The 15,825-nt window shown below is 34.0% G+C and overlaps 1 protein-coding gene across 1 annotated transcript; it reads right to left on the bottom strand.

Moving 5' to 3' along the window:
* Nucleotides 1–2,584: 2,584 nt before the first annotated feature.
* On the bottom strand, nucleotides 2,585–12,782 carry LOC110715010 (MACPF domain-containing protein At1g14780-like). Its single transcript, XM_021893582.1, has 7 exons — nucleotides 12,239–12,782; nucleotides 5,495–5,733; nucleotides 4,590–4,788; nucleotides 4,418–4,495; nucleotides 4,147–4,330; nucleotides 3,748–3,914; nucleotides 2,585–3,461 (listed from the first exon to the last, which is right to left on the bottom strand). Exons 1-7 carry the CDS (start codon nucleotides 12,497–12,499, stop codon nucleotides 2,757–2,759), a joined length of 1,833 nt encoding a protein of 610 aa, XP_021749274.1. The 5' UTR covers nucleotides 12,500–12,782; the 3' UTR covers nucleotides 2,585–2,756.
* Nucleotides 12,783–15,825: the final 3,043 nt, after the last annotated feature.

The following is a 15,825-nucleotide window of genomic DNA, read 5'->3' as shown; positions in this document are numbered from 1 at the left end:
CTTTCCTCTAAATTTCCATTAATTAATTATTTTAAACTTTCCTCTAAATTTCCATTAATTATAATTTTAAACTTTCCCCTAAAGTCTATTTCATGGTCCAATTAAAACCTATGAATTTGGATTAATTTATGACAAAAAAAGATCAACATTTTGCCCATATAAATAGGAGTACATCTCATAATTAATTAACAGTAGTAATCATTTTTACATCCAAAAAAGTGGCTACTTTGGCTTTATAATCATGAAGAGAGCATGAGATTGGAACCCTTAGCAATAATTTAGAATACAACTAACTAGCTTTTTCAAGCCTGATATGGTCTACCAAAGAAAAATATGTTAAAAAATAATTATTAGCATATAGTAATTCAAACTCCTGCAACTTCTTTTTTAACTTTGTATATCATTATTTCAATAGTAATTATTAACAATTCAATATTTCAATAATTCATTTCATTGAATCCTTTTTGTTTGTTTTGGACGAGCTACATAAGTTTTTATTTAAGTGCCAACCAAGGTCAAACATACATAGCTTAAATATTACATCCTCTTTTTAAAAAAAAAAAATTGCAACATAGGAAAGTTGCACAAAGGTGACCTATATGGCTATACATAGTGAATCATTGTTTAAATAAAGTAATGTTGCAATTAATTTGTAACTTTAACTTTCTAAAAAGAATATGTTGCGATTAAAAGAGAACGGATAAAGTATATACAATATAACTTTAGAAGTATAATACTTAAAAAAAAAACAAAGTTATAAGTTAGCATAGTTAATTTGGTGATTTGGCAGAGGATACCAACAAAAGTTTGTTCGTACTTCTGTTATTTTCCTTTGTATCACATAATTACAAGCTCTCATGATAATTAATGAGTTAAATGAAACCAAAACCTAATTTTCCCACAACCAAAAAAAATTAATAATTGTGCTAATTCTGTCTTTATCACGTCATTAATCTGAGTTTGAGTATCTTATAAGAAATCTAATGATCTAAATTAAAGAATATTATTAAAAGTAAGGTGACAGTTTTTCCCGAGAAACATATCCATTACATCGATCTAAAATCAACGCAAAATAACATATCATTGTGGCTAACTCTACAACTCTAGCTAGTGTCCAAGTTCAAAATTTTAAGTAGATAGCTAGCTAAAGTAATCACAATGGCTTCTTCCTCTTGATCAAGACTATGCTATCAAATTGCAATGATGTTCATCCATAAGCATGCAAACAACAAATCACGCATCAATACATCATCATCATCATCATATTCATAAAGCATGCAAACATATATACATAACTCAAAAGTTTATAATTATGTTATGTATGTTTACTATTTGAGCATGCATTAGCATGCCAAAATATTTGTCAATATCACTTGAAATATATTCCATCTTTTTATACATGACTTAATATAAAAACAAATGTCAATATCACAAAATCTTTTACCTTTTTAGACCCCTGGATCTCTTTTTTCTTTTTTTGACCAAAACCCCACTTGAATTATTCTGATTTTAATTGTTTAAAATCACAATATTATATACAAGTATTTATTTTAAATTTTCAGATTTTCTTCAACTGTTAATATTTATAAAAGTTGAGGTTTAAAATTGTTATTAATCATTACTTGATTGATGTACAACTGGAAAATTAGTCATTCTCAAAAAGTGAGGTGTATTTAATCATCTGTATGAAAATCACAATGGACCTAGCATTGAGCATGCATACAACAATAAATCATACGGTATAATATTATGGACTTGACATAATAATAAAGAGGAAAAAAAAAAGAGAATTTGAACTATTGTTAATACGGAGTAAGAAATTGAACAAAAAGTTTCTTTTAAGGAAGAAAGAACTAATTCTACTTATTCAACGTGTAATATTAGATCTTGAAGAATTTAAGTAAAACACTTTTTTAAGGAAGTAATAGTATATAATTTTAGGTCAATTTTAAAATAAACACCATTCAAATTAGTTATTAAAGATGAATTTTAAGTCCGAAAAATCTTTTTCAAAACTTTAAAAAATCACACAAGTTATAATCCAATTCATAAAACTTAGTTGACTTTTTATAAAAACAATTCAATACATCTTACATAGCGTACTAGCACTAAAGATAACGTAGCGCGTGACAAATTTAATATGAATGACACACTTATTGTATTTTATATCTCCAGGAAGATTAGAGTAAGAAAAGTAGAAAACTGCATCAATTGCACCATGTCCCTATTTGTACGTCTTCATTTGGTAGGATGCACAAGTCACACGTTTCCATAAGGTTGCACTAAAGAAAGTGCTTCAAATCTAATTACATAAGAAAATTCTAATTTTTGCAAGAAAGTCACTTACTTCAAAGGACTCAATTTCTTGCCCTACAATTAGTTCTATTTTTGCACTTTCACCAAATTGTCACCCAAATTGAGCATATTGCATCTTTTCAAAGAGTACAATACATGTATTTTATCATGGCAACAACCTGTTATCTCATTGCTCCAACCAAAAAAAAAAAAAAGGGTGAAAGATAAACCTGAAATTTGTAGCAAAATAGAGGTCTACTCTTCTTGCTATAAAGGAAAATATAGAGGATAAAGAATGAATAACAAGGGCTTCTACGAAACAAAAAAATCATCACTTCTAAGTTTTATCTGTACAATGTATCTTAAACTCCGTAGTACTATTTCCCTCACAGTCACTTTCACAAAGAGACCTTCAGGTATCCAAAATAATCGACTCAATTGACATATATATACGGCAAAATTTACAGATCACTTGTATAATCAATTAACGCAAACTTTACATGCAAACCTATTTTACCTCCGTCTGTCACGAGCTTGGCAGCTGTGACCAACCAGTGTCCTGGAGCATCATGGGGACCGCGCAACACCTCAGAAGTATCGACAAACCTAAGCAGCTTCTCACAGTTGACTGGAACAGGAGGACCATTTGGGTAAACACCAGAGTTCAGTGCAGCAGGTAACTTTTTAGGCGGGCTGTTGTTTTGCTTCGGAGTAAAGGTGAAAGTTGTGCTCAAAGTCATGAGGATACTTGACTTGTGAGATGCTTGTGGGGCAGCAGCCCATTCAGTTCTTCTGATTGTGCAGTTAGGCAGGTGGCTGAAGAGCAACCGAAGGTGAAGAGCTGTTTTTGGCCACCTCCCTTTTGTAAGGAGCTGAGCCCCAGTAACAATGAAAACCCCTGTTGTTTTACCCTGCAGCCAGTTCGGGTCATGCTTCACTATGGATGTGCAGACTTTTGAGAATCTCTTCCATCTGACGCATTCTAAAAACTGGCCCTCAGGATCAAAATCATCAGAACCTCGCCACTGGCCATGATCATGAGTTGAAGCAAATGTCATAGAATTAGGCAGCGTTGTCAAATGTTGTGCATGGATGGCTAGTTGATTGCAGTGCTTCCCTTCCAAGTAAAGGCGTAGCCCAACTATTGGTTTCAAACTACTCGTGACCTAAAACCACAGAGCAAAAACAGAACAGGGATGAAACAACATAATTTCGAAAAACAAATGGCAAAAAATTCATGTCAGATGAAAATTGTGCCAAAGGAGGTAGGTGAATCAGTTGAAATCACCCCGGACCTCAAGACATTCTGCCAGGTGTGAAATCCTCACTACTTCATCCCTAAGGGTGGATTATACATGTAGGGAATTTCTTGAGAAGGGGACCCAATATGGAGCTAAGAACCCCATCCTCAACAAAATATGTAAACTATGCCAACAAAAAAGTGGAGAGTACCTTAGTGGAATTAACATGAATCTTTGGACCAAATAAGCTGAATTGAAGGAGAGATGAGGAAGGCGCTATTCTTTGATGCTGGAGAGGAAGCTCGTTGTACATAGGTGCCCATTGTCTAGGGACTTGGAATTCCAAAAAGTACTGCAGATCATCTGGAGAAGGTTTGTCTGAAGAGAGGAAAATTATAATTCAGATTAAAAAAAAAAGTAATCAACAGGTTAATAAATTCAGTAAATAACTAAATAGCACAAGAATGCAGAGCAGAGTTATGGTGTCCAAAAAAAATCTCCTAAAGAAGATTGTTGTTCAATTGTTCAGTAATAACTGAAGGATTGAACTAAATCACAGCTTGAATTGCACATTGAACATATGCTTTTTAGATGCAAAGTGAAAACTTACATCTTAAATACAAATTAATTGCATGGCTAAGATAACCGCTGCCTGGGATTCCGGTAAGGAGTGAAGTAATAGGTACAAACTTGAAGAGAATTGCATCAGGGTGGCTAGGCACTGTTTGGAGCCATTGGGAGTGACTATGCAGAAACACATTTCCACCTCTTCTTGATCGTATAACAGAGAGTCCCTGAACAAATTAACACAAAATATATAATTGCTATGTAAGAGTAATAACATGGGAGCTTAACGGTCAAGATTTTAATCACACACTTACATCCTTGTTTGATGTTTCTACAACACTAGTCAACTGTATTATATTTGACTGCAGGATCCGACTGAAGACCTCCGGAGCCTGTATGAAAAGGGAAATACATATAATTTTTACAAAAACGTAACTTTTTCAAGCAAGAAAAAAAACCAATAGGCATTTTACTCAGATCTCTAACCTTTTGTTGTCCTTCTCTAGCTTTTCGCTGTAAAAGTGGTTCTTTTCCATCTGAAAAAAGAGCGTCTCCAAGATCTTCCAGATGCGCTCTGAGTTCAGCAGGAGGAATTTCTGAGATAGGGGCCTGTCTGACACAAATTAAATCTTGACCTCCAACAGCCAAGCCCACAATTATATGTGTACCATACTTGTGAATAAACCTGCCTAACAAGTGAGATCAGCAACCTGACGCAAGCAAACTAAACAAACACAAAAGAATAATACCGCACAGCCTAGGCAGTAAAAAAATTGTTATTTTAACTGTGATAGTGCATGCATATAACACAAACATAGTTGGAAAGGATTAGGACTAAGAAAGATCTATCACAAGATTCACAATAACCAAGGCTGACTTAACGCTCAAAACTAGGGTGTGAGGGTGTGTACTGCCTTGAATCAGAAAGATGAGTGGCCTTTTATGTAGAACTAATAGAATCTGTTATAACTTATAAGCTCACTTCACACACTCAGAACAATCAAGTGGAGGGCCAAAAGCAAGCAAATATACATAGGTAAATGGTAATTTCTATTCCAATACAATTCTTATTAAAAGTAAAGAAAAAGGTTGAATACTTGGATTATAAGTTTTCTGTGTTGAATGTAACATGTTCACAGAGAAGCTATCTCCACCTCCATGGGTGAGACGTTGGGTTTGCCACGATAACCTACGCTGAATAACAGAATCTTACAGCACTATCCATTTTGCAAATTTCGATGTGTTACACACATATAAGAAACACCTTGTAATTTAGTATAGATCCTGCCATTGAAAGGTCCAAATATGGTCTACATGCAACTTTCCCCCTGAAATATAATCCACATTGCTAATTCACTGGCTAATTAGAGTAACTGCAAAGGAGAAGCTACCTTGCTAATGATGCAGGATCCCAATGTGATGGAACAGATTTCTTTACTTTGTCATGGAGAACAATGGCAGATGCCATTAAGTGCATGTGGTACAAAGCAACAAAGTAACCATCAAATGCAAGATGTTTGCTATCTGAAGCATCATTTAACCAGGCTCCACTAAAATTAAAAATAGCGTTGAAATAGCCAGATGGAACTTTTCCTTGTACAGATGATCTTTGATTGAGTAACTCTGACATCTGCAAAGATATAACGCTAATTGTTAACCCATTGCTTCAGATAAAACATACCATCAGAATCTACAAAAAAAATCACTAACAACTTGGCAGGCCATATAAATAAAAGAGTACAATATATTGAGTTGGTCAATGCAGATGCAACAATTACACAATATAAATTTTCTTTGACAGAATAAGCGAATTGCATTGAAGACTTGCACTCAAGTCTTAAGAAACAAAAGAATATGCCACCTCGAAGAGGCATTTCTTTTTCACCAGCACCATACTATCTCAACTAGGAGTAGTCGTACAAGATCACTCCAAAACCTATTTTTAATCTAGTGACCAAGCTCCATACAGCCAACAACAAAGACCTAATTCCAAAATACATGAACTATAATCATCTATACTTTCTACCATCGACATTTACTTTTAACAACTGTCTTAACAGATGCATTTAGAATACTTCCATATTTAGTCCAAGGTAAAATGTAACACGTTCCCACATAAACTTATTAAAACAAGAAAACCATACCCCCACTTGAAATCTTTCAGAGATGAACTTCATCTCATTCGGAGGTAATTCGTCCATTTGGTGATTGATTAGTATGGAAACTAAAACAAGGTGTCAACGCTCAACAGCTCTCCAATGCTCAAATGGGGATGCATCAGTGCGATGTTAAGATTGAACCTTAAGTATCTCATTAGTTCTGGAAAAAGAAGTGAACTTTATGGATGATATTTGACTTCGCACACAAAATAACATGATTTCCAATTTTGCTTCTCTTTTAGTCTTTATATGAAATCCAGCCAATTGAAAAGCTAGAGATATCAATAGCTAATTAACCAAATACCACTATAAGTAGTCAATTAAGCCCCACAGAATACGGTAGAAAATCCTAGTGTCGTTTTAGCAATCAAATGCAAAAATAATTAAACTCCAACGTTATCCTGTAGTACCAAAGATTGGTCCATTATAGAGTGAAAACTTTTGAACTTTTACTCCACTTAACACAAATTCAATCGAGGTAATTTAGTCATCTTTGAACAATCTGCTTACCTTAAGAAGTCTAAACTTACTGAATTACCATAAATGTCACTCTTTTTATGAACAACGAAGGCAGTATCTATCTATCTATCTATCGATCTTCCAAGTTCCAACTAATAGTACGAAGTACATAAATAGCTAGCTTAATACTCCCTCCGTTCCAAAACAAGTACGCCTATAATCTTAGCATACAATCCTTTGCTAATGTTACGTGTCTTGTAAGAAAGTGAGGGATTGCTCAAGTGGTTAGAGCTTCCCTCCCGATCCTAGGAGGTCCTGGGATCGATTCTCACCCCCGCCCTTGTGACTCTCTAAGCACCAAAAAAAAAAAAAAAAAAATTACGTGTCTTGTAAGGATTTTAATGCGAAACTTTGACTAATTTCATTGCCCTTAAGAGCACTCTCAATGGTGAGAGTTTTTTTAGCTCATGAACATTTTTTGGGAGGAAAAAAAATGCTCACAACTCACAATGGTGAGTAAAATGAAAAATAGGTAAAAATGCTCATGAGCATTTATTAAAAAGCTCAAAAGTTGAGCATTTTTTGCCATGAACAGTGTTGCAAGTGGGCCCCACACGCGTCAGAAAAATAAAAAAAAAAAGCTGACTCTAACATCAAAACGACGCGTTTTGATGAAGCTGCCTCAAAGGCGCGCCTCAAAACGCGTCGTTTTGAGTATCATAAAAAAAAAAAAAAAAAAAAAAAGGGAAGCTGACGCGTGCAGTTCGCTGGCAATGAGGACGCGACACGTGGCAGCTGGCAGCAAGACAACCAATCAGAAAATACTAGCCGTTTTACAACGGTTATTTATGTATTTCCCATTTTCAGAAAAATATATTTTTTTAAAAAAAAAAAAAAATTACCAACGGTCATAAAATTAAATTCTCTATAAATAGACATGCATTTTGATATATTTTGATACAATTTCAAAAACACCTTAAAATCCTCCAAATTTTAATTTTCTTAAAAGTATTTTAATTTTGTAGAAGAATATTGCTATTGCAATTCATCCATATTGAGGTAAAAAAAAAATTATTTAATTTTTAAAATCAATTAAATATAAGTAGTATATTATATGTGATTTTTTTTTAAAAAAAAAAATATTTTAGGCCATGTAATTATATTTGCAATATGTAATTATTAAGAAAGTTGTTTATATTTTGTCCATAAATTTCTGAATTTGTTGTTGCAATTAATTAATGGTAAATTTTTGTTGCTATATATAAATGTATTAACTTAATAAAATTAGTATATATGTGATTTTATTGAAAAAAAAAATTATAGGCCACGAAATTATATTGCATTATGTACATGTTCTTAAAGTGTTGCAAGTATTGGTTAATTATTTTCTTTAACATGTACCTGTAGTTATGTGTTAAAATTAGTATATATGTTATTTTGTATGGCATGTAATGTTATTGCATTATGCAATTGAAGAAAGTTGTTGATATTTTTTTGGATTTGTTATCATTTTAATTTGTTTTTTGAGTAAATGTTTGTAACGATATTGATCTTTTGTTTTTTGGTGCAGAATATTTTAATGGATCCAAACAACCCAAATTTCCGTCAACAACTTTCGGGTTTTAGTGATGATTTCCTAACTAATCCCGAGTTTCAGTTGTTCTTGCAAAGAATGGGCAATATGTCGACGCAACCACCTCCACTGCATCAGACACCCACTGAGGTTCCCCAACAAAACCCTGCTAATGAAGATCGTACACCTGAAACTGATCTTGGTAGTAACACACTATTCGATGAGAGCGAAGAGGAAAGCGTACCGGAGACGCCGCAGTATCCTCCTCCACCAGTGCGCTTGTTGGAACCCAACCAGGTTCCTGCACGAGCTACCCGTATTTGGTCTGTGGCGGAAGATGAAGCTCTGATTGGGTTGTACTTGCAGATTAGCGAGGATGCTATTAAAAGTACAAGCCAAAAAGCAACTACCCTATGGCGCAATGTACACGCAGCATACCAAACTTTGCATACGCAGAAGCCGCATATAATTCCGCCAAGGCCTATTAAGAGTCTCACGTCGCACTGGAGAAGGTTGGCAGCGGACACACTGCAATGGATATCTTGCTATGATGAGGCAGGTAGACTTCCGGAGGGAGGGAGTGGTTACAATGAAGCTGATCGTATGAAAAGTGCGGCGAAGCTTTTTCATGTCGCCCAAGGTCGCAATTTCACTTTTCCTCACGCAATTGAAATGCTTAACAAGGATCCAAAGTGGAGACCGAAGGTGAGATGGTCAATGTCCTTGAAGGAAAGAAAAGCCGCTTGTGATGCCGAGGAAGAAGGTAGTGCTGGAAGTGGGAAGAGGTCCAGAGATGATGTAGAGGATGAAACCCCTACGGATGGTTTTTCATCTGGCGGTTTACAACGACTTGAGGGTGTCAAGAAGGCAAAGGCGAAGCGTAAGGGGAAAGCAGTAGCAACAGAAAGTAGTTCGTCTGAGCTTAGCGAACGAATGAAGGAATTCGCTACAATTCGCGAGAGAGAGGCCATTCTGAAGGAAGAGAGGATCAAAATTGAAAAAGACAAGGAACAGAGGAAAAGGGAGGAACTTGACATTCATAAGATGAAAACCTGGTTTGATATGGTGCAAGCTCTGAAGAATTCGCCTACGCCACTCACTCCCGAAGAAGAGTCGTACAAGAATTTTTTACTGGGTAAATTACAAGGCCTTTAAGCATGTTTGGTTTTAGTCTTTTATTTATTAAGCGCAATTTAGTCTTTTATTTTTAAGTTGTATTAGTTGTGTGGTTAATCTCAATGTAAGATGTACACTTGTATTCTGATTTTCCAATATTGAATGACAAGTTGTTTAACAAGTTGATTTAAGTTTCCATACCGACATAATTACAATAAATCTTCGTCATTGTGTAGTCACATTTTTCTGATTTCACTTTATCAGAATGCTTTACCTTTGTGTCATTGATACCGACATAATTACAATAAATCTTTGTCATTGTGTAGTCACATTTTTCTGATTTCACTTTATCAGAATGCTTTACCTTTGTGTCATTGATACCGACATTATTGCACTCAAGACTTGTCACTGTCAACTAGCATAGTATACCTATTCCGTGGTTGAAAATTTAATTCTTGTACTTGGTGTGGTCAATCAGATTTGTAACCACATATTCATTTGATATTTTTGCTATATATAGTAGACATGGCACATATCCACAACCACACCCCTTCATCAAATAACAATAGTAATACGAGATGTATTCTAGACCATCATCAAGCTCAAGTTCAAGCTCATCTTCTTCAAATACTGAAGAATATGACCAACTTGTTGATGAACTCTTCACATACCAACCCCCATCTGTCCTCATGCCCCAAACACAATCCCAACACTCTTCAAAAAAACCTAGAGGGGGTACGAATAGAAGAGATAGGGAAATTGGACATGCCAGGTTGTTTAATGATTACTTTTCCGATAATCCCGTGTACAACACCACCCAATTTAGAAGAAGATTTCGTATGCAACGACCTTTGTTTGTACGTATAATGAACAAGGTCGTTGAAGGTGATGTGTACTTCCAGCAGCGTAGGGATGCAGCTGGAAGGTTAGGTTTATCACCTCTGCAAAAATGTACAGCAGCGATAAGAATGTTAGGCTACGGCATGGCTGCGGACGCCGTGGATGAATACGTTCGGATCAGTGAGTCAACTGCTCGAGTTGCTCTTCAACGTTTTTGTACCGGGGTCATTAATCAGTTCGGAACCGAGTACATGCGAAACCCTACAACTGCTGAATTGGCCAGAATAATGCATCAAAATGAACTGCGTGGATTTCCAGGCATGATAGGCAGCATTGATTGCATGCATTGGGAATGGAAGAACTGTCCAACGGCATGGAAAGCGCAGTACGCCGGTAGGAACAAGAAAGCAACGCTAATACTGGAAGCCGTTGCATATCAGGATTTATGGATATGGCATTCCTTCTTTGGGATTCCTGGATCTTGTAATGACCTAAATGTCTTATACCGTTCCCCAGTGTTCGATGAGGTTTTGCATGGTCGAGCTCCTCCGGTAAATTTTACCGTTAACGGCCATGAATACAACATGGCATATTACTTAGCCGACGGTATTTATCCGAAGTGGGCAACTTTTGTTCAGGGTATCACAACCCCTCAACTTCAAAAAGATAAATTGTTCGCTGACCACCAGGCTGCTGCTCGAAAAGACGTTGAAAGAGCATTCGGTGTTTTGCAAGCTCGATTTGCAATAATACGAAAACCGTCACTGGCGTACGATGAGGACATACTGCGAGACATAATGAAAGCATGTATCATTATGCACAACATGATTGTTGAAGATGAGCGCCACAACTACACTCGAGCCGAAGTTCTAAGAGCCTTCTACGAAGAAGATCAACAAGAACTACAACGCCACCGTTTGAATTCAACGTAGGCCGACCTACCAACTTTGACTTCAACGCATTTCTACAGCGAAAAGCTTCCCTCCGTGACAGAGAAATTCATCTATCTCTGAAACGTGATTTAGTCGAACATATTTGGCAACGATACGGGCCCCGTAATTAGGGAGAAATTAGACGATGTAGTTGTTGTGTTTTTTTTATTTCCTAAGTTTAATTGCGCATGACGTTGCAAATTAATTGTTCTCTAATATTGTACCGCTTTTAAAATAAATAAAAAATTATGAGCTTTTTTTTACAATTATTTATAATAACATAAATAATTTTACGATAAATTTTAACGATAAAAAAGAAAAAAATAAAAAAAATAAGTTACACATAATTAAACTAGTTTTTATTTATTTGGAGTAATGTTAAAATATAAATGAAATAAATAAATAAAGAAGTGTTGTGTAGGAGAGAGAAAGTTATGGTGGGGTATTGAAAAAGTAAGAGAGAGATAGTGGTGGGTGAGCATTTTTTTTGCTCACCATTGGGAGAGGAAATATGAAAAAAATTTGCCCATGAGCAAAATTGATTTGTTGAGAGAGAAAGTGGGTAGAGAGAGAGTGGGTGAGCATTTTTTTTTGCTCACCATTGAGAGTGGTCTAAGTATCACCTTTCAACCTCAGCATTAATGAAAATAGAGATATTTTAGTCAATTTTAATTAGCCTCCTTAATTCACGCGTATAACTCTAAACAACACCTATTCAAGGACAAAGATAGTGGTTAACTCTCTAAATTCAATTAATTAATATCTCCACAACTAGCTTTTTGCAATTATAATTCTGTTAAAATTTAAATAAATACCATATACGAAAAATTAAAGATATTAATTTTCTTCAATAAAATGGCTCTTTAATCTATACTCCATATCATAACCTCATCCGAACTCAGATCAAATCCCGTCTACATCACTGCCCTCCTTTCGTAACACTCTAAATGGAAAGACTAATCAAGCACCAATTTCAAATTATCAACAATTACAATAGTAAAGTCAATAAAAACCAGAAATAGTAAAAATTTTAAAAAATGAAAATAAAAAATCAACCTGATTAAATTGAAGAACATCAGACTTAAACCGCAATTGTTCGCCTTTATCGCAACGAATATCAACAGAAACGCCAGGAATCGAAACGTTTCCACCAGGAATAACAACGTTTCTTTTATGAGCTTCATCTAAAACAACAAGCCTCTCTTTTTTCGCAAATTTCAACCTGAAATCGGAAGTTAGATCAAACCCTAACCCTAATGATTCCACTGCTCGTAATTCTATCGGCTTATTTTCTCTCTCCTCCCCCCAATCCTCCATTTTGCTTTTTTTCTTCGATCGAAAAAATTTCAAATTCAACTGGAAATATATGTATCAAAATCAGCAGAAATCGCTTAATTCAATGATTTCAATTGCGACTAAAACTAATTGGAATTTTGAAAAGTCAAGAAATTGTGTGATTGAATTCGCCAAAATGGACTAGCAGCCTTTTTTCTTGATAATTTTGAATGAAGAAATAATAAAGGAATGATTTTTTTTTTAGAAGGAAGGAAGAAAGGAAGAATGTGAGAGTGTAAAGGAAAACCAACAAAATTGGAAAGTCTAAAATACAAGTATTTAAATAAAAAAAAAAAATCAAGTTGGTGGGGCCCACTTTTGGATTGTTGACTCTAACTTTGCATACTCAGTCAACTTTTTTTAGGATAGTCTTTTCTTTTGTACTTCTTGTAAAGAGTTTGTCTATGAACAATAATTTTACCTTTTTTTACACTGTTACATGCCGACTGGCAGATGTTGTGCACGCATTTTGTATGATGGTGTATTGATAAAGAGTATGTGATATGTGTGTTGAAGCTTTGTAAGTGTGGATTTTGTTTTGTATATGTTGTGTATGTTTAATATAGGTTGATTATGGTAATACTTGTATGTTATACGGAGTATATGCTATTGAGAGAATATGGTATTTTTAAGCGTATGAAATATAATTATTATAATATTTGGTTGCATGGTTGATTGAATTTCCATAATAGGACATATTTGGTAGTACAATTAATTAAATTTTTTGGTCATTCAAAGACGTTGGAATTCTCTTTTGTTATTTTGCAACAAGTTTAGAAATGACAAGGGGTCAGGGTTTACTATTGTCAACATGAATACACTATGCAACTGTTGTTGTTCTTTTTTTTTTTTTTCTCCATAGTATCCTAACACCATCTCGAATATATTATTACTTCTATATCTTTCCTTAAAGTAACAACTTCCACATTTATAATACTCGATATATATACTTTTTACAACAAAAGCTAAAATCATACTCAACTTTTTAAAAAGCCAAGACTCGAATAGCACAAATGACATACTAATAAGACCGAAAATTGGTAAAAATAATATATAATGATGTTGAAAAATGATGGTTAATTAAATAATATTGAGGCAAGTAATAAGAGAAACTCAAGAAAGTGATGTGTATTTGGTGTTGAAATTGAATACCAACTGCTTACCTAACCCAAGTAGCTGGTTTACTTGGAAGTCTTTCGGTTTCCCATTGACTATTAGCTTTAAATGGGCCACCAATTCAAGTGTACTCAAATAACTCAACCCAACATTATATTGTTCTTGTACTTTTCAATTATCATTGCCTTTAAATTAGGGGAAATTTCTTATGACTTTCCCTACATGATGTTATGGTGCATCTCATGTACTTTTCTATTTTCATTTAATCAATTGTGTGCATTGCCTACATTGAAGGCAAATTTTTTATCTTTACATTGTGTGTGTGTGGGGCGAGTAACAATGTGAATGGTGATTATCAATCTTATTAGGGTTGTGTATATTATTAATTTATTATTTTTACCTTTTTATCATAGTGTGAATTCTAATAGATCAATCACATTGAATTTCGTATTTTCGATCTAAGACTGTCAAAGGAAAAAACAAGAAATGGGGGGGGGGGATGAAAATCTCTTTCCGAAAGAGTCCAAGGGCATTTGAATGATAGGCTTTATTGTTTTACTATGACTTAATTATTTTTCAATACATGACTTTGATCATTAATATATGTGATTATGTATTAATGTATTGTTTATAAATGAAACATATAAAATTTGATGTTTGAATTTTATAATTAAATATAGTCCTAATAACAATTCACTAAATAACAATTGTTTTACATAACAACAATCGTTTTAATGTGAATGGCCATACTTAAGACATGTAAAACACTGTAAAAATCAAATTATTACAATCAATTTAGAAAGAGGAATATTTCTAACAACTTGATGCACACAATAATTATAGTATGTATTAGTGGAATAAAAGGATCAAATCATCGTCAATTCAATTAGAATGATCATTACTATTATAAGATTGAGTGAGACTGAAGAGGTGGATTAAGATTTGGGTCATTGGGCAAATTAATGCAATTTCCTAGTCAACAAGGCAAGACCGTCAAACAAAGACTTTTACTAATTGGAATCTTAGAAATATCTCCATTTTTCACATGAGTTCTACTTCCGAGTGTTAATTAACATTTTAAAAAAAAAAAAAAAAAAAACTCCATAAGTTCACTAGGGTAGATGTTAGAAGTGTATATTTTTTAAACAACACAAATAAGTGTTTAACATTGAGAAAAAAAAAAGAGAGTTAATCATTGTATGTAAGGCTAGAGACTACTTCTCCTATTGTCATATGATTTTGGGATAAAACCTCCTAAAACTTATAAAGTGGATGTGCGCTTTCTCTATTGGTGACGAATATAGCCCATACTCGTATTTAACAGAAGATCTTAACCAATGACCCTATGAAAGAGGCATGACCCCTGCTATTTTACTTATTAATCAAATCCAAAAAATCAATTGTTTTATTTATTACAATGAAATAAACAAAATTGTATCACAGAGTAGTGGTTAAATAGTTATACTTTTAACAAAAAAAATGAAGGTTTTAAGACTTTGCCTTAAGTATTTTTTTTAATTTATCAATACTCTGTCATTGATACTCCAAATTTTTTGTAATTATCTTTCCTTATATGGTACTCCGTATTAGTTTTACAATGTATAATAAAATCATGCGCAAATTAATGTAACTAATGAATATATTACTCCCAAAAAGAACGACCCATTTGGCCAAAACTTTGTCCCAAAAAGAATAACTCATTTGCATTAAAACACCCACCAATTTGCTACAATAATTGTGCAAAATTAGCTTCCCCATATAAAAATTTGATTTTCCATGTTATTTTATTACTTTCTCTCTCTATTTTTTTTACAAAGCCCATTTAAATTTATCTTTCCAATATATTTTTACTTCTTTTTACTTAACTTCCTTAATACCCGCGTAATCAACCTAAATGGGTCGTTCTTTTTTGGACGGAGGGAGTATATATTTCATCAATACTTTTTTTTTTTTGAGGGAATTTCTCTTTTAGCTTATTACTCCGTAGTATTTAGGACTATGTATAACTTTTTTCCTAAAAAAAGAAGACAAAAATCATGATGAAAAAGTTTTAGGAGATTTGGGCTTGGTAATAAAAAAAATGTTTGGTAATAGAAAAAAATGTTTTCTCAAAGAAAACTACGCTGAAACGTGTGCGAAATAGCTTGGGCCTATCCCCTCAAAAAAAAATAGCTTGGGCCTACTTGGCCATT

This window comes from Chenopodium quinoa, unplaced genomic scaffold, assembly GCF_001683475.1.
Source record: "Chenopodium quinoa cultivar QQ74 unplaced genomic scaffold, ASM168347v1, whole genome shotgun sequence".
NCBI classification, from domain to species: Eukaryota; Viridiplantae; Streptophyta; class Magnoliopsida; order Caryophyllales; family Amaranthaceae; genus Chenopodium; species Chenopodium quinoa.
Note: the sequence above shows the minus strand (reverse complement) of the source record. Positions and strands in the feature narration are given on the sequence as shown.